Source organism: Pimephales promelas, chromosome 25 (genome assembly GCF_988280905.1).
Source record: "Pimephales promelas chromosome 25, fPimPro1.hap1.1, whole genome shotgun sequence".
Classification (NCBI taxonomy): Eukaryota; Metazoa; Chordata; class Actinopteri; order Cypriniformes; family Leuciscidae; genus Pimephales; species Pimephales promelas.
The window spans coordinates 23,622,254-23,644,813 of NC_142793.1; the positions used below are offsets into that span (position 1 = coordinate 23,622,254).

The 22,560-nt window shown below is 37.5% G+C and overlaps 3 protein-coding genes across 7 annotated transcripts in view; 2 read left to right on the forward strand and 1 right to left on the reverse strand.

Annotated features, from left to right (window-relative positions):
• The first annotated feature begins 176 nt into the window (after positions 1-176).
• Positions 177-7,470, forward strand: irak4 (interleukin-1 receptor-associated kinase 4). 5 transcript variants are annotated; one of them, XM_039648197.2, is made up of 11 exons: positions 177-334; positions 628-800; positions 1,394-1,546; positions 1,610-1,770; positions 1,934-1,998; positions 2,560-2,784; positions 3,082-3,268; positions 4,554-4,616; positions 4,712-4,870; positions 5,037-5,100; positions 6,966-7,470. In XM_039648197.2, exons 1-10 carry the CDS (start codon positions 177-179, stop codon positions 5,088-5,090), a joined length of 1,398 nt encoding a protein of 465 aa, XP_039504131.2. In that variant the 3' UTR covers positions 5,091-5,100; positions 6,966-7,470. The 5 variants fall into 5 exon arrangements, with proteins under 5 accessions (XP_039504131.2, XP_039504132.2, XP_039504128.2 ...); XM_039648198.2 differs by having other exon boundaries at positions 1,421-1,546; XM_039648194.2 differs by having other exon boundaries at positions 1,394-1,770.
• On the reverse strand, positions 5,153-12,430 carry twf1a (twinfilin actin-binding protein 1a). Its single transcript, XM_039648199.2, has 9 exons — positions 12,296-12,430; positions 11,230-11,307; positions 10,838-11,016; positions 9,580-9,675; positions 9,254-9,358; positions 8,187-8,312; positions 7,936-8,086; positions 6,997-7,118; positions 5,153-6,039 (listed from the first exon to the last, which is right to left on the reverse strand). Exons 1-9 carry the CDS (start codon positions 12,318-12,320, stop codon positions 5,887-5,889), a joined length of 1,035 nt encoding a protein of 344 aa, XP_039504133.1. The 5' UTR covers positions 12,321-12,430; the 3' UTR covers positions 5,153-5,886.
• The window catches only part of tmem117 (transmembrane protein 117), a 41,728-nt gene continuing 31,565 nt past the window's right edge, over positions 12,398-22,560 (forward strand). The window contains exons 1-2 of the mRNA XM_039647933.2: positions 12,398-13,171; positions 15,984-16,292. Coding sequence (XP_039503867.1) covers positions 13,129-13,171; positions 15,984-16,292 — 352 coding nt within the window. The 5' untranslated portion in view covers positions 12,398-13,128. The remainder of the gene's footprint in view (positions 13,172-15,983; positions 16,293-22,560) is intronic.

Below are 22,560 nucleotides of genomic sequence, written 5' to 3' on the forward strand. Positions count from 1 at the left end.
TTTTATATGCAATATCATTTAGTTTCGGTTTAAAGCGGATGTTGTAGGAACGGGAAACGAACACAGATCGAGGAAGTTACTCAATCTCGGAAAACACAAAATGACCTGAATGTGAGTGAACTCTTCCGGAGAGATTCTGCGTGTTTTTATTAGGAGTAAACTCGATTCGGTTCGGCATGTGTGACGTCACGCGGGCCACGCTGGTTCGGAAGCTCCGGTTCTCCACACTGCGGGCTTTATCTGACCTGCTGGACCCGCAGGAGACCTGGAGGAACGTCATGATGGACATCAGCGGAACCACAGGAGAACCCAGATACTCACAGCTGCACATCCGGTAGGCTACAGCCTCCTCCTCATCATCCTTAAAGCTTAAAACTTTTCTATTCACATTTTTAAAAGCTACTTAAATGCCCAAATTGAACCAAGGGCAAATATTGGCTTAATCTAAGACTGGCTGTAAAAACATTTTATTTCAGCTTTTTATTTGATAGTTTTAGTGAACAATTTCAACACTGTTGGTATCCGCCTGTTCAAAACCCACAGCTACAGTCCTGGGGTGTTTGGGATGGTTGCTATGCAGTTGCTAAGATGTTCTGTATGGTTGCTATGTGTGGTGTCATGTTTCAGGAGGTTTGAAGCAGCAGTTCTCCAGGGAAAGAGTCCCACGATGGAGATGCTGTTCGACTGGGGAACCACAAACTGCACCGTTGGCGATCTGGTGGAGATTCTGGTCCGACACCAGCTGTTCGCCGCCGTCAGCGTCCTGCTGCCAGAAGATCAGATCTGCCACACTAAAGCAGGTATTCTGACCTGTTCTGAGAATCTCAGGATACGTCTACATTAATGTTTGACATCTGTTTTCCTGCATGTATCTTTAAATGCAAATGAGCTGCTTCTGCCCCCGCCCCCTTTCCAGAAGAGGGTGGGGCCTGTACAGCTCATGCCTCGGATACTCTGCCGAAAACTAGAACATCTGTTTGGTTTTGATCATCATCTCTATCGTGTGACATTGCTTATCATCATGGAAGTTTATCTCCTGTATTCGTTTTAAAGTCACATGAGTCTAAACTTCTTATTTATGGTTTCTTATTTCTATTTATGGTTATTTATGGTAAGCTGTGCTCGTCTTTTCTCCTCTATTGTGTCATATATCGAGTGAACTACTTCTGGAACAAGAACAAATGTGGGCGGGGCTTGATTGTGTCTGTGGGAAATTGGTTGGATGGTTGTGGTTTGCTATTGGCTGATCTCATGTGAGTGACAGGTTAAAGCCCCGCCCTCATCCTAAAGAAAAGATCCTTTAAGAGGAACTTACAGTATTTCAAGTCAAGATTATTAACACAATAATGATGTGCACCTATAAATCATTTATAATAAACACTTTTGAAATCAGGCTCATCTGGAGTATCTGTCTGCGCAGCGCAGCGTGAAGAAGTTCGCCTGTCCGCCTGTCCCGAGGTCCCTAAACCCGTTCAGCAGGAGACGCGTGTGATGGAGCCGGACAGCAGCACCGGACCCGAGGAGAACACATGGAGCAGCTCTGAAGGTCTTTATATAACCACATCCGACAGCCGTTACCCATCAGTCCCTGAACCCCTCTCTCACTCAGGGTTCCACACATTCTCTCACCGTGAGCTGACGGTCATCACCAGCGATTGGGACGATCGCCCCCTGGTGGACGGAGGCTGTCGGCTCGGCTCCGGTGGCTTCGGCGTCGTCTTCAGGGGCCGGATTGGAGACACTAATGTAGCTGTGAAGAAGCTCAATCCTGTGAGTTTGACCTCAGTACTTCTGTGAAATACCACTAAACTATCAAATCAACAAGTTTCATGTGTTTGATAACCGTTTTACTTCTGCATTTGAATGAAAGTAGAGAGTAAATATGATCTAAACAAAGTTAAAAAGCATCATGGGAACATTTGTTTTGTTCTAGATGGATGACGGCTCACTCGAAGACATGAAGACTCAGTTTAATCAAGAAATTCAAACTCTCAGGAGGTACAAATATATATTAGAAAATAATTATAAATATAAAATGACTTTTTTTGATTACATTTTGAAAAATGTATTTTTCTATGTAATTTTATTATATATAAAATATTACATGTAATGTAGAATCTATAAAAAATCAAACATTGTTCTATAAATATATAGAAATATATATGTGTGTGTTTAAAATGTCTTATAATCTAATTAAAAATATATTTAAAAAACGATTATCAAACTTGATTAAAATAAAATGTATAAATCATTTTACACACACACATATATTCATATGTGAATGAATAAATGTATATAGGAAAAAAAAATATTTTTTTAAGTCTTCTGTTATTTCATTCTTCATTGATTCACCAGTTTTTTGGATTGAATTTTTATTGAATATGAATTTGTTTCATTCCTCATTTAAGTCGCTTTGGACAAAGTATCGGCAAAAAAAGAATAAATCCATGAAAACAATCCCAAAGTGACAAACTCCATACAGGGTTGTGTTGGGAGCATTATAGATGCGTTTATGTGATCTCCTGTGCTGGTGGGTCTCTCTCTCTCTCTCTCCTTCAGTCTGAAGCATGAGCATCTGGTGGAGCTGCTGGGGTCCTCCAGTGAGGGGCAGCACATGTGTCTGGTGTACTCCTTCATGCCCCAGGGCTCGCTGCTGGACCGGCTGGCGTGTTCGGGCGGCTCTCCTCCTCTCTCCTGGCGGAGCAGATGTTGGATCAGCACCGGATCGGCCCGAGGTCTGCAGTTCCTGCACCAGAACAACCACATCCATCGAGACGTCAAGAGGTGAGCGACACTTCTTCCGCTCTAATGTCACCTGGTTTCTGTTTTACATACAAATATTTTTTTAAAGTATTTTTTTAAGTATTATGTTTTCAAAAAAACATTTCATTTTCACATTATTTTAAAATAATTTAACTTCAAAACTCAAATTTAGTTTTGGTGTCTTGATAAGTTTACAATAATTCAGCTTTGATCACAGGAATAAATTACACTTTACTATATATTCACATAGAAAACAGCTATTCTAAATCATAATAATATTTCCAAATATTTACTGTATTTATTTCTTCTGTTCGACAGCGCAAACATCTTGTTGGATGAAGGCTTGGTTGCGAAGATCTCCGACTTTGGTCTGACGCGAGCTTCAGCCAAACAGTCGTGCTCGACGGTCATGACAGAGAGGATTGTGGGAACGACGGCCTACATGGCGCAGGAGGCGCTAAGAGGAGAGATCACTCCTAAATCAGACATCTTCAGCTTCGGCGTGGTGCGTTATTATTACAGTCGCATGTTTTTCCTGTCTTTTTTCCCTATTGTATCATAAATCTGAGTGAAACCAGAGTGTCTAATAAGGGGAGAACTCCCACTCTCAGGTTGCAGTTCCACTCTGGTTCCACATGAGGGCGCTCACAGGACGAGTGCATTATGAATGGAGGTCTATGGAGATATACCCATAGATAACCATAATCTCGTCCGTGCTGCTGGCCAATAGAGGTCGACGTCAGCACCTGGCGGCCATCTTGCCACAGTCAGCTCGCCCACTCATAATATTGCGTTTTAATGGTGCATTCACTGTTTAAATAACCATAACTTGCTACATTTTCTACCGATTTTCAAACGGTTTGGTTTGTTATAAACATCAGAGATGTAGTACTTATGAATAACAAGTGTATAAATAAATAATCATCCAGAATTATAGCCACGTTAATAACGTTTGTAAGAAACCAAACCGTTTGTAAATCCGTCAAGATTTAAACGAGATAAGAGTATTTGTGTTCGTGCTGATCACTCATCTTACATCAGGAACCACAGAGCCCGCCAGAAAGCTTGCCTGTGACAAGATGGCCGCGGATGATGACGATAGAGACTCCGCCGTAAGACATCTAGCATTTATTATGGATATACCCCTCATAATCCACTTTTTTTTCCATTTCTCACGATACCATCAAGCAGTGTCTCTGATCATAATCGGTTCTTCACTGACCAATCAGCGTTCATTAGCAGAATGCTAGCGTGCTGTGGGCAACAACAACTCAACCTGTAAGGAATCAAAAGGACATATGTACTCGTTCATTCAACTTTCGACCTATAACCCATGTTGAACTTGCAAAACCTACAATCAAATCTGAGATTTCTCAATGGCAATCGGGTGAAAGAGACACATTTAGCCGTTTAGCTCCATAGACTCCCATTCACTCTCACTCGGGCGATCGCCCCCAGTGGAACTCTGGTGGAACTACAACCACAATTTAGTACAATAGGACTTAATAGGGAGTGGCCAGGCTCTCCGTAGACGGGCTCTGGCGAAACGCTTCTGGGTTTCAAATGTGGGCGAGGCTGTGGGGAATTGATGTCATGTGAGTGACAGGTTGACAGAAAACCACAGGAGCTTTTAAAATACACTCTTAAAAATAAAGATTCCCAAAGGGGAAAGTTTGGAAACAGAAGAACCATTTTTGGTTCCCAGAAATCCTATTGTATTTAATTTAATTTAATTTAGGGGAAGTTATTCTGATTCACGATTGAGTTCTACTTCTGTGTTTATCCTTCAGGTGTTGCTGGAGGTTTTGTCTGGTCTTCCTCCGGTGGATGAAAGCCGTGATCCTAAACTACTGGTGTGTTTGTGTGTGTGAACGTTCAGTCAGAGCTTCTCCAACTCTCCTCGTCCGTCTGTACAGCTCAGTCACCTGTGTGTGTGTGTGTGTGTCAGATGGAGATGAAGGATGAGATCGAGGATGACGAGGTCTCTCTGCAGGACTTCATTGATAGTAAGATGGAGGGATGGCAGATGGAGGATGTGGAGAAGATGTATGACGTGGCGTCTCAGTGTCTGTGCGAGAAGAAGAACAGAAGACCCACCATCACACAGGTGTGTGTGTGTGTCCAAGTGTCTGTGAGAATGTTTTTGTGTGTACCAGTGTGTGTGTTTCTGAGAGCTTATACATGTTTCTCCATTTAAACTGTAATGCTTATGTAAACGGATAATATGTTAAACACACACGTGTGTATATAAAGTATGATTTGTGAATGTTCAGGTCCTCTCTGAGCTGGAAGATCTTCATCTCAAACTTTCCCAGAGCTCCGGATGATCCGCTCGAGGTAAATCAACACTTTCAGTGCAATCGAGCGTGATGAAATGAAGGACGGGCCATTCAATGATTTAAATACTTTATTTTTTTCTAAAAACCAAGTATTTGAGACGTCTGAACACAGACAGGCTACATGTGAAGCGCCGGAGCGTCTGCGTCAGCACAGATGTTCAACAGTGGTTTGCCAAACGACAGTAGATACTCAACATAGTTCTGACCTAGCAGTGAACACACACACACACACGCACACACACACACGTCTTCCCTTTTAACATACTTTCAACTGAATAAGTCTGTGTCCTGATGCGGCTTCACAGTCGAGTGGGAAACACAAGAGACAAAAACATGTTCAAACGAAATTGCATAGAAAAATGAGCATCCTGGAACTTGAGAACGAAACACGGTCATATCAAAAAATGTGAATGCGGTAAAAAAGTACGTGACGTGAGTTCGTTTCGAACCGTCAGACGTGAGCAAGATGAACATGTGACTCGTGTTTGGTAAAAAAAGACAATGTACGACAATGTAACAAAATAAGACTGGATAAAGGAATGGCGAATGTTTCGATCTTGAGTTTGGCACGGTTTAAAATCACAAAAGCTTTTCTGAGTTTCATTGATCATTTGTTAAAATAATTCTTTGTTCGGGTTAATAGGAAATTCGCTGAATTGAAGCACTCCTCATGATGGGCGTTTGTGAAATGGTGCATAGTTCAGCGCATGGCTTCCTGTAGGGGATTGTGGGAAGTACGCGCTCGACAGCTTGGTGGCCTCTTGGGTTTAACGCTAACGCTAGGCTAGTCGTCGGCGGGCCGCGTGATCCTGCGGTCGCCCCTCCGGCCCGGTGGCCCGCGCGGTTTAGCGAAGGCCTGCTTGTGCGCGTGTTGCTTGGGATGAACCTCGTCGTACAGGAAGTCAGCCGTCAGCTCGTCGCCGTTATCGATCTCCAACTGCGGAGGAACACGTACAGTTTAGCCTACACTTTTAGATCACGCTCAACATTTAGACGGGGGTTGTTTAGAATTTGAAATATTAAATAAATTAAAATAAAATACAAATATAAAAATATGAATTAAAAATAAAGAAACTATTTTTATTCCTTCTAAATTTAATAAGAATACAAATAAATAAAGTAAAATCAAATAAAATTCCTAATTTAATTAGGAATTTTATAATTTAATTAGAATTATTATAAAAGTTAAACATTATTTTAGGATCATTTTAATATATATATATATATATATATATATATATATATATATATAATGTATTAAAATTATCCTAAAATAGTTTTACATGTTCTATTTTGTAAATTAATTTAAATATATATTTTTTCAATTAGTATTTTATGTATATAAAATAGTAATTTAAATGAAAAAAGAATTAAGTAAAATCATATAAAATTATAATAATAATTATAACATAATTTATTTTGTATAAATAATAAATATAAATAAATAATAAAAATAATTTAAAAATACAAATATAGGATATAATTAGAAATAAAATCATGTTAGCATCCTTTTAAATGTTTTAAAGTTATAATAGGTTAATGTAATATATATATATATATATATATATATATATATATATATATATATGTATTCCTAATATAAGAAGTAAAATAAACTAAAATTAGAACAAAAATTATAAAAAGATCATTTAAAATCATGATACATTATTTTTTTCATCTTGATAAAATATTTTAGGATACTTAAAAAATATAAAATAATTATTTGACATAATAAAAATAAACTGAATATTTCTCAAAAATTAATCAAAATTAATTTTGGCATTACTTTACAATAAGATTTCAATTTGAAAAAGAAATTAAGTAATTTGATAATTATTAACAAATACTCATGTTTAACCCCAGCAGTGCTCTATGGCGCACAAAGCACACACACCTTCTTCTCCACCTCCATGTGCAGTGTGTTCTCCACCATGTCCAGCAGAGGGTTTTTACAGCTGGAGTACAGCATGCGCTCACGGATCCCACAGCTGTAGCCCGGCATGGAGTAGATGAACACTGCCGACCCAGAGCGAGAGGAAACATGTCATTTCACTGATCAGACATCAGCAGTCTACAGGTCAGGCTGACCAAAACTCACACTGTTCACATGTTAATGTTAAAAATAAGATGTTGTAATCACATTAGTTGTGCTTGGAGTCGATTGTTTTATTTGTGATGATAATAACACAATGGAACATGACAAATTGTGCTGACATAATATTGGCTGGACTGTCATACAAAGAAATTATGAACCAAAAAAACAAATGAAATATTAATAACTGACTATGTTTGCTTTTTCCTGTTAGCTTTTTTTCAATGCTTTTTTTGGGGGGGAGGGGGATAGTAAAATAAAACTTAAGTAGCTGTACTTTGCCTTTTTTGTGCACAATAATTTTGTCAGATAAGTACCTTAATCAAATTTAGTGTTTTGTTTTTCGTTCACACACACATATATATATATATATATATATATATATATATAATAAAATTGATATAGCTCTATAACAATAATTAACAATTCTTAATGATAACTATAAAGATAACATTAACTATCACGATATCTATATATTAGCATCCACACCAGCGCATGATATCGTTCTGTTTATTAAAAGCACTGCAGTTTTTGTTGTCTGTCGCTTTAATTAAATTTTAAACTCTTTAAAGTAGGGCAGATTCTGATTGGCTGTCAATGTTTTATAGTTCATAATCTGGTTCATAATCTCGTGCCGTTATCGTCATAGTTGTGCTGTGCTATGCTTTTACATGTAGAACATTTTTTAGAAAGATATCGTTATCGCTATCACTATGGTCCCGTATGTGGCGGGAGAAGCACCTGCAGACTCCAGGTAGTCGCCCTCGTGCGAGTGTTTGTAGCGGAAGAAGTGGTATCGCGCCGCGTCTTTCGGGATCCTCCGGGGCAAGTCCTTCACCTCCGTGGCGTCCGTGTTCGACAGCATGATCAGCTCCTGCTCGAAGTTGATGATCTTTGGAGACAATATCAATTATCAACCAAAAATCTCTCTCCCTCTTTACTGTGGATAACTGCTGAATGAATGTGTGTGTGTGTGTGTGTTTGTCTCTCACCAGCTGAACATAGTTGATTTTCTTGTCCTTGAACTTCTGTAACGCGGTTAAGGCCTCTCCGTCCAGAGGGAACGCCACGCCCTGAAGAGTCTGCTTCGTAGTGTTCACGTGAATATCTGTCTGGATCTGCGCACACACACACACACACACACAGAGCGACTGAGTAATAACATTCATTCTCATTTATGCATTTTTCCAGAGCGACTTCCATTGTAAATATATTTGATCAGTTTATGCATTCGTCTGGATAAAAAAGCACAAATGCAGTTAAAAATAACGTTCAGGTTCATTTAGTGTGTGTGTGTGTGTGTCTCTCGCTTCATGTCACGGGGTTATGTCCAGCCATGATCTGTTCTAACTGTGCTGGCAATTGTACACATTAAACACTTGGATGGCATTAAAATATTAATAATATATAATATAATAATATAAATAATAAAAGAACGTCAAATTAGAAATAAAATGATAAAAATAACAATAATACACGATTTTTATTCCTAACTTAATTTTTAATAGTGTATATTTTCAAGGTAACAGTATAATTTTTCTGAAAATCCTGCTGTAATTTACTGTATGTATATAAAGGTAATTTATTCAGCGCTGTCAGATCTTATTTTAATCCTACAAGAAGGCTTTTTAAGGAAAATGAAACCTCCACTTCCTGTTTGTGCTGTATTCTGCTCTGATTGGCTGGTTTCAGGAATGGGGCGGGCCAGAGAGTTTCACTTCATGTTCTTATATGGTCGTGAGTTTGGGACTGATGATTCCCTCTCAGTCACTTGACCAACAATCATCATCATCAGTATAGTGTCACTCACTTTTAAAAGACCCTTACATTTTTAAAAGACACATTTATTTTAAGACCCTTACAAAAATGCTTATATTTTATTTTGTATTAAACTTTATTTAAATTGTATAAATGTTTTATGTTTAAATGATAAATATATTTTCATTTGATTGTTGATCATTCAATAAACTTTATTTTCAGTTTCAGCTCAAAAATAGCAGACAAAATCCAACTACTGATCTTAAAGTGTGTTAGTAAATGCCTGTGTGTGTGTGTGTACCTCGCTGAGTTTAATCTGTCGCAGTTCCTCCTCCGCTGCTGTCAGTGGTACAGGGGCCGATTGAGCTGTGACGTGTTTCTTGTATCCGCTCAGAGAAACATCATCCTGACACACAGACAAACACACTTTATACAAACTTAAAATCATAAATCTCATGGAAATGAAAACTTTGATTCATCATCTTCAGCTTTGGTGAGCAGAAGAGACTCTTTCAACAACAATAAAACATCTCTCAGACTCAGAACTTGTGTATAACTAACTAAATAGCTCTATTGTAAGACACCAGTCTTCATCGGGTGTGTGCATCGAGCCACACACACACACACCTTAACGGTGCCGAACATCTCATCTTTAATGTGTGCGAGGCCGAACTCCTTCTTCAGCGTGGCTCTGGTGGCGGCGTACAGCATCTTGTGCCGAACCTGTTAGAAAACAACATGACAGACTGTGAACTCAAGCACACACACACACACACTCAGCAAACACTTCCATCTGGAGACTGACGCGATGATGAAACCAGAAACAGAGATGATTATAATAAACATATACAGATGACTGGCTAATAAGTGATGAAGAGTAAATTAATTTAAAACAACTAAACCAGTACAACAAAAATACAACAATACATTATTAATAAAATTATTTTAAATTCTTACAAATATTATTAAACATTTATAATAATGTGTTTTATGATTATATGTAAAATAATTATTATTAAATAAATAATTAATAGCCAACTTAATACTATGACAATAATAAAATATATAAAATATATTATTCATTCTAATTATGTATTTAGTTATTAATTATGTATGTATTAAAAGATAATATATTCTATTTTATAATAATACATTTACATAATATTGACATGGCAAGGTATATATTTATAATAATAATAAAAAATATAATATATAATAAACAATATATCATAAAATATGAAGAGTTCCGATGCAAAAGCCTCTAAATGCCATTTGAAATTTTCTTCTTTAATGATCATTTTTATCAAGCTTGTATATTTCAGTTCAGTGATTTCACTTAAATGGCAATGATAATTACCTATTAATTGTTATTTAAGTGAAATTACTGAACTTAAATATACAAGTTTGATAAAAATCATCATTAAAGAAGAAAATTTCAAATGGCATTTAGAGGCTTTTGCATCTGAACTCTTCATATATTACTGTATAAATTTGTAATAATATTTATAAAATTCTAAATAATTCCTATAATAATAATAAATTAAAAATTAGAAAAGTACTAAGAATATTATAAAGTAATGGGAGAAGTCAGTTTCAGCATCTGTTTCCAGATCAGTTTCCATTAGAGAAGCAGGTTCCAGATCAGTTAATCTCCACAGAACACACTGCTAGAACTGAGGAGGATCAGTGTGTAAACGAGTGAAGCAGGTTCCAGATCAGTGTGTATGAGCTCGACACACAGACATCAGTGACGTGCCTGAACACGCGCGAGAATGTGTGTAAGAATGGGAAAGCTCCTCATTACACTGATCTGAAGAGTGTGTCTCGATTCTCCCTCGGTCAAGTGACCAGGCGTTGAAGAGTGTGATGTACAGTGATGTCTTACAGGCGAGTGGTCAGGTGACCAGGCGATGAAGACCCACTCGTGACCCAGGCTGTTGCTGGAGTCCAGCCGGAAGAGGATGAAGCACGGCAGGTCTTTCTCCAGCGCCGGCAGAAGCAGACGCTCGTAGTCTTCCTCCCAACTACCAGAGCAGGCTTCAGTCAGGGCCAGAACCAGCTCCTCTGCACACACACACACATCAATAACTCACACTACCAGAGCAGGCTTCAGTCAGACCTAGAACCAGCTCCTCTGCACACACACACACACACACACACGCATCAATAACTCACACTACCAGAGCAGGCTTCAGTCAGACCCAGAACCAGCTCCTCTGCACACACACACATTTCAATAACTCTGGGAATATCGAAGTGTTTATGATTATCAGATACCATTTTCTATGACGATCTTCAGGAGTCTGTGCTGTCCATTCCTGGCGCTGCCGAAAACATCCTTCAGCTCTTCAGCCGCTGAGGACGAGAGAACACACACTCAACAACACATTCACATTCACATTATACTGAGGACTGTCAATGAAGTAACCATGAAAACAAATAATCTTTATTTTTTATTTGTCAGAAACAGACGAAACGTGTTTTGAGACACTGTGACTGATCATCATTTCATACAAACTGTTATTATTACATGTATAAGAATAATAGATGATGATGATGATTGAGGTATTGAGATAATATGATTTAATATTATGAGAATACGTTTTATTTTTATGTTACTTTAATATACATACTATAATTTTATATTATACATACTTTTTGCATAATTAGGCCTATGATTTTTTTATGTCATATTCTTACTTTTAATCTCATAAGTATGACTTAGAAAGAATGTCCTAATTTCAAGTAAGATTTCATGTCCTAATTGTGTTTTTTTTCTCAAAGCTAAAACTGACTTAATAAATAAATGACAGTATGTCAAATTTCGCCTTTTTATGTCCTAATTCCTACGTTTTATGTCATAATCATGAGATTTTATGTCATAATCATTACTTGTATGTCATAGTTATGATTTACAAAAGCATGTTTTATTTCCTGATGAGGCGGAATGGGTTTAACTTTAAACAGGAAGTGTGATGAGGATGTATATTACAGTATGGTGATATAGTGTGATGATGATATATTATTATATATGGTGATATTATTATAGGCTGCATATGGCGCGTGAGCGCGCGCGCTGAAGGCGTTGCCCGTGCTCGAGATCACAGAAGCAAAACTCTGCCCATCTTTAAACACTCATACGATAAATAAATCATCAAGATGAAATTATTCATAACGCTGAGATCTGAGGGAAACCACTGCTGGCTGACAGACGCGGTTTATTTTCATTTTCATTGATTTCTTTAAATGAATCTCGGCGCTAAGAGAGTATGCCGCCGCTCATGCATTGTCATCATACAGATTCAGATTTATAAATCGTAAAAAAAAAATATCTCACTCTTACCCTGAATACCCGTTTGATGAGACATTATTTCACTCGGCGGATGATGTTTGGTGACTCTCGATCCCGGAAGAAGGAAGCAGAGCAGCGGTGACGTCACATGTCTCTGAAACGTCAACCTCCATCTGCATTGCGCATGCGTGGACATCATTTTCTCTTATAATTTTTTTGTCTGTGTATGGTAGAAATACTTATTTTAGAAATGTTTATTAATACTTCTATGTATATTGCTATTTCGTTTTGTTCTAGTATCCTTATATACTATTACATCTGAAATGCATATTGTGTCTTTGAACACATTTAAATATTTTTTAAAGTACATGAGAAAAAAGAATCATCGATGGAAACTTGAGTTCCTGCTGGAGCAGCTTTATAGAAGAAAACAGTGTCATTATTCAACTCAATTCAGTTCAGGCTTCTCGTTTTAATCCAATAGTGTCAGTACAATCAGGATTATTATGTTCTAAATATTAATTCTTTTATATTTATATCTATCTCTCAATATTTAAATAAAAAAACACACACGTTTATTTATATAGCGCTTTATACAATACGCTTTATTTACTGTAAAATATATTGTTTGGAAATGTTATCATTATAGTTATTTATTAATATTATTGAAAAAACTGTTATTATTAAAAAGAGAGAAAGAGAGAGAACTGTCTCCATGTTGTGGCTGATTATGATGTTTTGTTTCTGTTTCTGTAATCGCATGTGGCGCGCGGACGCTTTGAATGACGCGCGTGAAATCGGACGCGTTGAACGAGCGGCGCACGGCGGATTATCATCATCATCATCATCATCACCATCACTGATGTCGGAAGGAAAGCACTGATATGGCGATGGGATCTGAATCTGAATCTCCGCACGACTGTCTGCGTAAGACTCTTTACATGTGTTATGATCATCTCTGTGTGTGTATGTGCGTGAGTGTGTCGCTCATGGAACATGCTGGAAAACTGTGTGTTGCTCCTGCTTTGATCCCGACGCACGTGCTGCTGAGGTTAATGAACGGCTCCCAATTACACGAATCCACCTTTATTCTTTGCATATTATGTGCACGCGTCATGCAAAGATATCATACGTGTCTATTATTTTGTTGCTGAGATTGATTGTTTTGACGTGTGATATTTGTTGTTTAAGGGAAGAGTTTCAGCGTTGCACAAGAAGCCATGAATGTAAACATAACCAAAACACACACACACACACACACACACACACACACACACACACACACACACACACACACACACACACACACACACACACACACACACACACACACACTGATAGACATTTGGACACACATACGGATGGATAGACAGATAGATTTACTGTAGATGAAATATTTACTTAAATATATACATTTTATTATATATTTTGACATTTCGTCAAAACATGGACATTTGGTGAAAACATGGACATTTGGGGACACACACACACACACACACACACACGCTAAATGAGTCCTGCAGCACATGGTTTCTGAGCAGGCAGTTATTCCAGAAGTCTTGCATCATCATCGCACACTCATGTCAGATATTATTAGCCTTGAGGATTTGTGTGAAATGTCTGTCTGTATTTGTGTTTGTCTGTATGTTTGTCTGAATTTTGTTTATCTGAATGTTTGTCTGTATGTTTTTGTCTAAATGTTTGTCTTCAGGCTTTTTGTTTTAATCAAATAGTGTCAGTACAATCAGAACTATAATGTGTGTCTGTCTGTCTGTCTGTCTGTATGTGTATCTGTATGTTTGTCTGAATGTTTGTGTGATGGATCTGCCATGGGCGGGCTAAAAAAATTAGTCCATTGCCACAAAACAGGGAGCAAAGTAGTCTTCAATTGTGATGTTTTATTAAATCTTACTTACACAAGATAATAAGTGATCTAGCCTCATTAGAGAGGAAAAAGGCAAAAAAAAAAAAATTGTAACAGTTTAAAACAAGAAAGTCCAAAAATTTTATTTCATTCAGATTACATCACAGGAAAAATCCAGTATTCGAAAAGGACATAATTGGGCTTGAGCCTCTCAAACTGACAAAGTACAAAATTCAACACCACCTTTCCCAGGGTACATTAACTTAAGTAACAACTTTCTCTAGACAAATATACACTGAATTTCTAAGAGGTGGCCAGCACCATGAAAACAAAGAAGGGGAAACAAAATTTCACAACAATAACAACACAAACCCTGGAATAAAAACAATACATTTAACTAAATTTAGAGCCATGGATAAATTGTAGTTAATACAAAAGAATCATATTAAACAAAACATCACATTGATCAAGACATCACATTTTCCTATGTCCCCTCTAATACATCAGAGTTGATACGGTTTCATTTCCTTTAGAATTCCCATAAAACAGATCAACTTCCTGTTTGAATCTTTTGTGACTAGACTGGTCCATACCACGACACAACAGGTACTAAACATTTCAAGTCATTTTAACTACAAAATGAACTAACAGTGTAAGCTATGTTTTTATAAATCACATTTTAGCCAAAGATGAATTTTAGCTGGTTTTAATGTTTTAATCTTAAGTCAAATAACTAAGCCTGTGCACTGACTCAGTACAATGACAAATAAAAATCTTAAACCAAACCATAGTAATGTCCTTTTATTTATAAATCAAATGCAAATATGAATAGATAAAACTGTGTGCCTTAAATACTGGCCATCACAGTTTGTCTGTTTGTGTGAATGTTTGTCTGTTTGTTTGAATGTTTGTTTGTCTTAATGTTTGTTTGTTTGTCTGAATCTTTGTCTTAATGTTTGTCTGTTTGTTTGTCTGAATGTTTGTTTGTCAAAATGTTTGTCTGTATGTTTTTGTCTAAATGTTTGTCTGTCTGAATTTTTGTCCAAACGTTTGTCTGTATGTTTGTCTAATTGTCTGTCTGAATGTTTTTGTCTGTCTGTCTGTATCCGTGTCTAAATGTTTGTCTGTCTGAATGTTTGTTTGTCTGTGTGTTTGTCTGAATGTTTGTTTGTCTGTGTGTTTGTCTGAATGTTTGTCTGTATGTTTGTTTGTCTAAATGTTTGTCTGTATGTGTTTGTCTGAATTTTTGTCTCAGAGTTTTTGTCTGCATGTTTGTTTGTCTAAATGTCTGTCTGAATGTTTTTGTCTGTATGCGTGTCTGAATGTTTGTTTGTCTGTGTGTTTGTCTAAATGTTTGTCTGAATGTTTGTCTGAATTTTTGTGTCTCAGAATTTTTGTCTGAACGTTTGTCTGTATGTTTGTTTGTCTAATTGTCAGTCTGAATGTTTGTCTGAATGTTTTTGTCTGTCTGTATGTTTGTTATGTGACCCGGATGAAATTAAATTTTCCAATTCATCCAATTCATCCAAATTCATACTTGTGTAGACTCTGATTCGGATGGTTTAAATCATTATTTCATCCAGAAAAAAAAAAAGAAAAAAATGTGTTTTTCTTTTACTCACGCAAAACAAAATAAGATGACACAAAATTAGATGATTTGCTGAATGTTCTCACTGCTTTACATTGAAAGCAAACAGCTCTAAAAAACCCCAACAACATACAAATATCATCAAGTGTCTCTTGTTGTGTTTCACGGCACAAAAGAAAGTGATATGGGTTTGGAACGACACGGGTGAGTAAGTGCCGGTTCTCTGCTGATTTATAATATGAACTGCAGGCCTGTGTTTGAAGCGTGTGTGTGTGTGTGTCTCTCAGGTGGACGGTGTCTTGGGTTCCTCCGGCAGATGGAGGTTTACTCCAAGTTCCGCTATTATTTCCAACACCCGTGGTCCCGTGTTGTCGTGGCCTACCTCGTCACCTTCTGCAACTTCCTGGTGTTCGCCGAGGACCCGGTGTCGCACAGCCAGACGGAGGCGCACATGATCGTGGTGGGGAACTGCTTCTCCTTCGTGGTGAACAAATACCCCGGCGGAGCCTGGAACGTCCTCAAGGTCCTGATGTGGGTCATCGCCATCATCACCGGACTCATCGCCGGGAAGTTTGTGTTTCATCGACGCCTGTTTGGTATGTCCGTGACTTCATTTCTTATGGAGCGTGTGAGTGAGTGAGAGAGAGTGTGTGCGTGTAAGTGATGGGCCGTTTGAGTGTGTTGTGTTTTCAGAGCTCCTGCATGATAAATGATGCATCTCAGCCTCGATATGAACACGCTGCATGAATCTCATTAATAATAAACATCCAGAGTTAGATAACAGCCGTCCGAGGCTCAAGAAGTTTCTTCATTTTAAAGTCAAAATTAAATCAAAATTGACCTTGTTTACTTTGTACATACACACATGAGCATTGGCTCATTTTTTAATGCATTAAAATATGCATTTTACAGATACAATTTTCCTGCATATATCTGGTATATTAGTGCACATGCATGAAAATGATGAAGTATAATTCATCCTTCTATTCATTTAGTGAAAAACATACTTTTTTTTTTAAAGAAAGAAATTAATACTTCATTTCAGCAAGAATGCGTGTCTGTGGTTTTGTGTCTCTTAAAGTCGGAGAAAATGTGATGTTTTAATCAGAACGGATCAGACTCGTTGTGAATGTTCATTGATCGCGTTGTTAATTGGGCCCAAGCGGAATCGATCGACACACTTTTGTTGTGTTTTCTGTGCTGATTTTGGGTGAGATTTGAATTTGTTGAATTAAACATGGCAAAGTGTGTTAAATGGAGCTGAGCTACTTCAGTCTGACGGCACAATTAAATGAAACCAGCTCAACACATTAATGAGTGCATTGGCTCGTGTTAATCAGGCCGTGCAATTACGCAGAAATCAAGGAACGCTAGTCTGTAGAGATTCAGATCTGGATGAAAAAACAATTAGGGACACGGAAGTAGAACCGGAGAGATTTCAAAGCGAACGATGGTATCGGAATCAAATGAACGTGATGCTTGTTGACGGTGTGTGATAAATGCTGTTAAAAGATGTCATAGATGTTGTGTTAAAGGATTAGATCACTTCAGAATAAAAGTTTCCTGATAATTTACTCCTCCATGTCATCCAAGATGTTCATTTCTTTCTTTCTTCTTTCTTCGGTTTTTGAGGAACACAACTTGCACTAGCTCTGCGACATGCCACACATTACGTGATCAGGTTGTAAGGTCAAGCGTGACGTAGGCAGAAGAACCGACCCTGTGTTTACAAAGCCAACGTGCTAAAACAAAAAAACCAAAACAAAAAAAGTCAATCGTCATTTACTAAATAAATAAATTACAGGTAAAACAACGATGTCGGATGATTTTGAAGTTAAAAATCTAAATTTCTTTTCCAGTGAAGAAAGAAAGACTGGTGGAGGAGAGTAAATTATCAGGACATTTTCATTCTGAATTAAACTAATCCATAAATATGTATAGAATTTATATTGGACTGAATAACAAACACAGGCTGAAACTCATTGCAGGATTGTGTGTTGAGGTGTGTGTGGGTGTCAGTAGAGGGCACTATCTACGTATTTTTGTTTTTGCTGTGATAAATAGTGAGAACAGTCGTGTTTGGTTAGTACAGCATCCCCAAAAGTATTTGCTCTCGCACTTATGAATGTCTGAATGTCAGTGCATTAGGTCATAAAGCGCATTTATTATTCAGAAAGAAACACTTTACAATCTAAACACTGACACATTTGCAATGCTAAATCCTGAGCTACTCCTGTTCATTCACTAAAACACCGGAAGAGAACAGATCCTGCCGCGTTTGATCTGCACAAACATATATGGGGCGATTTATGAGTAAGAAATGAAAAAATCATTCTCCAGCTTTCATCTTTCATTCATCATTGATGATTTTGTGTGTTTTATTCCAGTGGAATGTTTTTAGATTGACTCGTTTTAAGGATGTCTGCGAGTGTTTTCACCGGTGAAAAGCAAATATGTGAAACGCCATGCAGGAAAATGAGCTGATGAATAAAGGAATGGCCGCATGTGTGTGTGTGTGTGTGTCTTCAAGGACTTTACAAGTGACGTTTTAAAGGGAAATTCTCTGTTTTTGAAGCGGGTGCATTACAGTTTATACACTACCAGTTAAAAGATTGAAACATGTTTCTGAAAGAGTCTCTTCTGCTCATCAAAGATGCATTTATTTGATTACAGATAGAGTTAAAATTCTGAAATATTACTATTAAATCATCTGTTTTCTATGTGAATTTATAGTAAAGTGTAATTTATTCCTGTGATCAAATCTGAATTTTCAACATCATTACTCCAGTCTTCAGTGTCACATGATCCTTCAGAAATCACTCTAATATGATGATTTGATGCTCATTTATGATTATTATCAGTGTTGAAAACAGTCATTTACATTTTATTTCTCAGGATTATTTGATGAATAGAAAGTTTAAAAGAACAGCATTTATTTGAAATATAATTTTTGTAACATTATAAATGTCTTTACTGTCGCTTTTGATCAATTCAATGCATCCTTGATAAATAAAAGTATTAATTACTGTTTTTTTTTTAGTTATATAACCCTACACTTTTATGTGTATCACAGTTTGAATATGAAGCGATATGTTTCTTGAGCATCAGATCATCATATTAGAGTGATGTCTGAAGGATCATGTGACACTGAAGACTGGAGTAATGCAGCTTTGATCACTGGAATAAATTACACTTTACTATATATTCACATAGAAAACTGTGTTTTTAAATAATAATAATATTTCACAATTTTTACTGTATTTTTTTGGTTACTAAAAGCAGCTTTGATGAGCAGAAGTGACTATTTTAATTGTTGACCCATGGATGACAAAAGTGAGAGAGGCAGAAGCTCCTGTATGCGTTTCCAGTAGACAATGAAGCGCACATCAGGCCTGATTAATCGATCTGACCGTCGTTTCCATGGAAACCGCCTCTGGAGACCCAGTAAAGCCGGATCTTTGAACCTGCGTGTAAATGCCCTGTGATGAATGAGTTTCTCCCGGTGTGGTTCTGCCGAGACCCGGTGGAGCTGGTTGGTTAAGAGAAGCCTAGATTCCCCCAGTGGGGCCCTGGGCCCCTGGAGGGCCTCCTCACACTGTTTTTAGCACACATTATAATGATAATGAATGTTGCACAGATGCAAAGAATCATCTTTGTGTCGGTAGTATTTATATCCAGATGGTTTTGGAGCTTTATTAGAGTGTGTTTTAACCTTAAAACTGGCTTTGGAGCACGAACCCAACACCTCTGGCCTGATAATCTACTGGAGGAAATGAGGAAGAGCAGTCAGTGTTATCGAGACATGGATGGATGGATGGACGGACGGATGGATAGATGGATACACAGACTAGATAGACAGACAGACAGACGGATAAATGGATAGACAGATAGATAGATAGACACACAGACAGACGGATAGATTGACAGCTTGTAGTGCCTCAAACTCAGTTTCAGTTGCAGTTTCTCATGTGTGTGTGTGTGTGTGTGGGTGTGGGTTTCCAGCAGAGGGCGACATCTGTCAGGACATCAGAGCTCAAGTGCTGCTGGGAAGATCCTGCTTATGAGTCTTTATGAGGTGATTCTAGTGAATCATTTGTTCTAGAATCAAATGACTTATTGGACAATTTCTTTCTCAAATTTAAGTTAACATTTCAATAATTTAACAACACGCACGTTTGTTTCTCTTTTTATCTAAGAATTGTGTTATAAAGTCATAATTGCAAGAAATAAAAAAATTTTCTTCAAGTTTTTATTATATCACACAGTTCATATAAAAACTCGCAGTTATCTTTTAAAATGTTTTATTCTGTGGCGGAAACAAGCTAAACCATCTAAAGCAGTCAAGGTTTTATCAACCTAAATTGAAACTGAATGCAAATGGACCGACATGTAAATATGAACTCAATTACGATCAGCAGTGCTTGACTTTTACCTTGATTTTCGTAGTAGTGTGAGTCAATAGCAAAATATGGCTATTTTGAATTTTCATACAGTTTTGTGTAAAACATGTCAGTCTGATATAATACTGCACTTTTTGTAAATGTAGAAGCTCATCCGGATGTTCCATACTTTGTGTGAATACTGTGTACATTGAACATTCTGCAGTATTATGAGCATTGTGCATATGAGTAGTGTGAGTATGAGTATTGTCACTTGTCAGTATTATACACAGATAATATATAATACAGTGCAAGTAATATTAGTGTGAGTATCATGAGTAGTGAGTATCAGTGCGAGTATCATTAGTGTGAGTATCATAAGTAGCGTGAGTATCATGAGTATCATTAGTGTGAGTATAATGAGTAGTGTGTGTATCATTAGTGTTAGTATCATGAGTAGTGCGAGTATCATCAAGTCCTTTTAGGCAAGTCGTGCCACTCGGCCGCCATCTTGTAGAGTATCATGAGTAGTGTGAGTATCATGAGTAGCATCTGTATCATGAGTAGTGTATGGCAGTGTGTGTATTATTAGTGCGAGTATCATGAGTACTGTGAGTAGTGTAAGTACTGTGAGTAGTGTGAGTATCATGAGTAGCATCAGTATCATGAGTAGTGTATGGCAGTGTGTGTATTATTAGTGTGAGTATCATGAGTACTGTGAGTAGTGTGAGTACTGTGAGTAGTGTGAGTATCATGAGTAGTGCGAGTATCGGGAGTAGTGTATCATGAGTAGTGTGAGTATCATGAGTAGTGTATTATTAGTGTGAGTATCATGATGAGTAGTGTGAGTATCATGAGTTGTGTGAGAATCGTGAGTATCATGAGTAGTGTGAGTGTTATTAGTGTGAGTATCATGAGTAGTGTGAGTGTTATTAGTGTGAGTATCATGAGTAGTGTGAGTGTTATTAGTGTGAGTATCATGAGTTGTGTGAGTATTATAAGTGTGAGTATCATGAGTTGTGTGAGAGTCGTGAGTATCATGAGTAGTGTGAGTGTTATTAGTGTGAGTATCATGAGTAGTGTGAGTGTTATTAGTGTGAGTATCATGAGTTGTGTGAGTATTATAAGTGTGAGTATGAGTTGTGTAAGTATTGAGGATTGAGTATTGAGTGAGTTTGAGAACATTCAATCCTGCTGTAATGAGGAATTACAGTTTTAGAATGATTGTTAGTTTGTGTCTGAGAAACAGACTGTGTGAGATCATGATCATAATCATCTGTTATTGGACAGTGAGAAGCTGGAGATAAATGCATGCTAATGGACACTCACACACACACACACACGCACACACAGTCTCGGATCAATAAATACCTGATTTCCCTGTTAATTAATCAATTGACCCGCCCCAGTTTCAATTAACCACTGCACACTGAAGACTGTAGCACATTACACGTTACACACTACACATTACAATATATACACTACAGAAAACACACTGCACACAGCACTTCAGAATATGAGCTCATAAATAATTATCATAAAACGCTCCTCCAAAGGACACATTTTCCTTCTGTCGAGTAATAAAATAAGAAGGCCGCTGTTAATCATCCGGTGTGTTTTCCTCAGGTTACGAGATCTTGTCAGCACTTTACGGTGGTTTTATCACTCATCGTCACGGTTTCCATGGAGACGGGTGGTTGGTTAACGGGCAGAAGAGGTTAAGCAGACGGGTGGAGTTGAGAACGTGTGTGTGTTTGATGCTGATGTGTCCTCGTGGGGGTTCGACATCTCTGATTGGTTGATCACGACGCAGATGTTGCAGATACTGCCTGAACTCGCTTAATATCTATGATGATGCGACCCGTCATGCTGAGATTCTGATTGGCAGGAACATCTAGACATGAAACGGCCACCTCATCATCATCATCATAGGTTCATTTTAGATTTTGCGTCTTGTGTGTGTGTCAGTATGTTGTGTATGAAGCAGTATGTTGTGTATGTCAGTATGAAGCGTGTGGTGTGCACGCAAGTATGTTTTAGTGTGTGTGTGCGTGTGCGATGAAATCATGGTGTTCTCCAAAGTGGCTATATATAGAAATTAACTAAATTAATAACTTTTTAACAACAAAAATTAAACATCACTGAACGAACTTAAGCTGGACTGTTATTTTCTTCTTCTTTGATGAAATATTCTTGCTTAATTCTGTTGCATTATTTTCCTGTTATCTCTGTAAAGCTGCTTTGAAACACTCAAAGCAGTTTTACAAAAGTGATATATATAAATGTGACTTGTACACACACACACACAGCATATCGTAGTTTCCATTTAAAACCTGAACTAGCCTTTTTGCTGTGCTGCCGCTGATCTGTAGAGAACGACACCAGTAACCCCAGTAACACCACACAGACTGGGCGAGTGTAAACGCCACGCCTGTCTCACTGGGGCAACATTAGTGTCAGGAAACATCCACTGGTCATTAGAGGA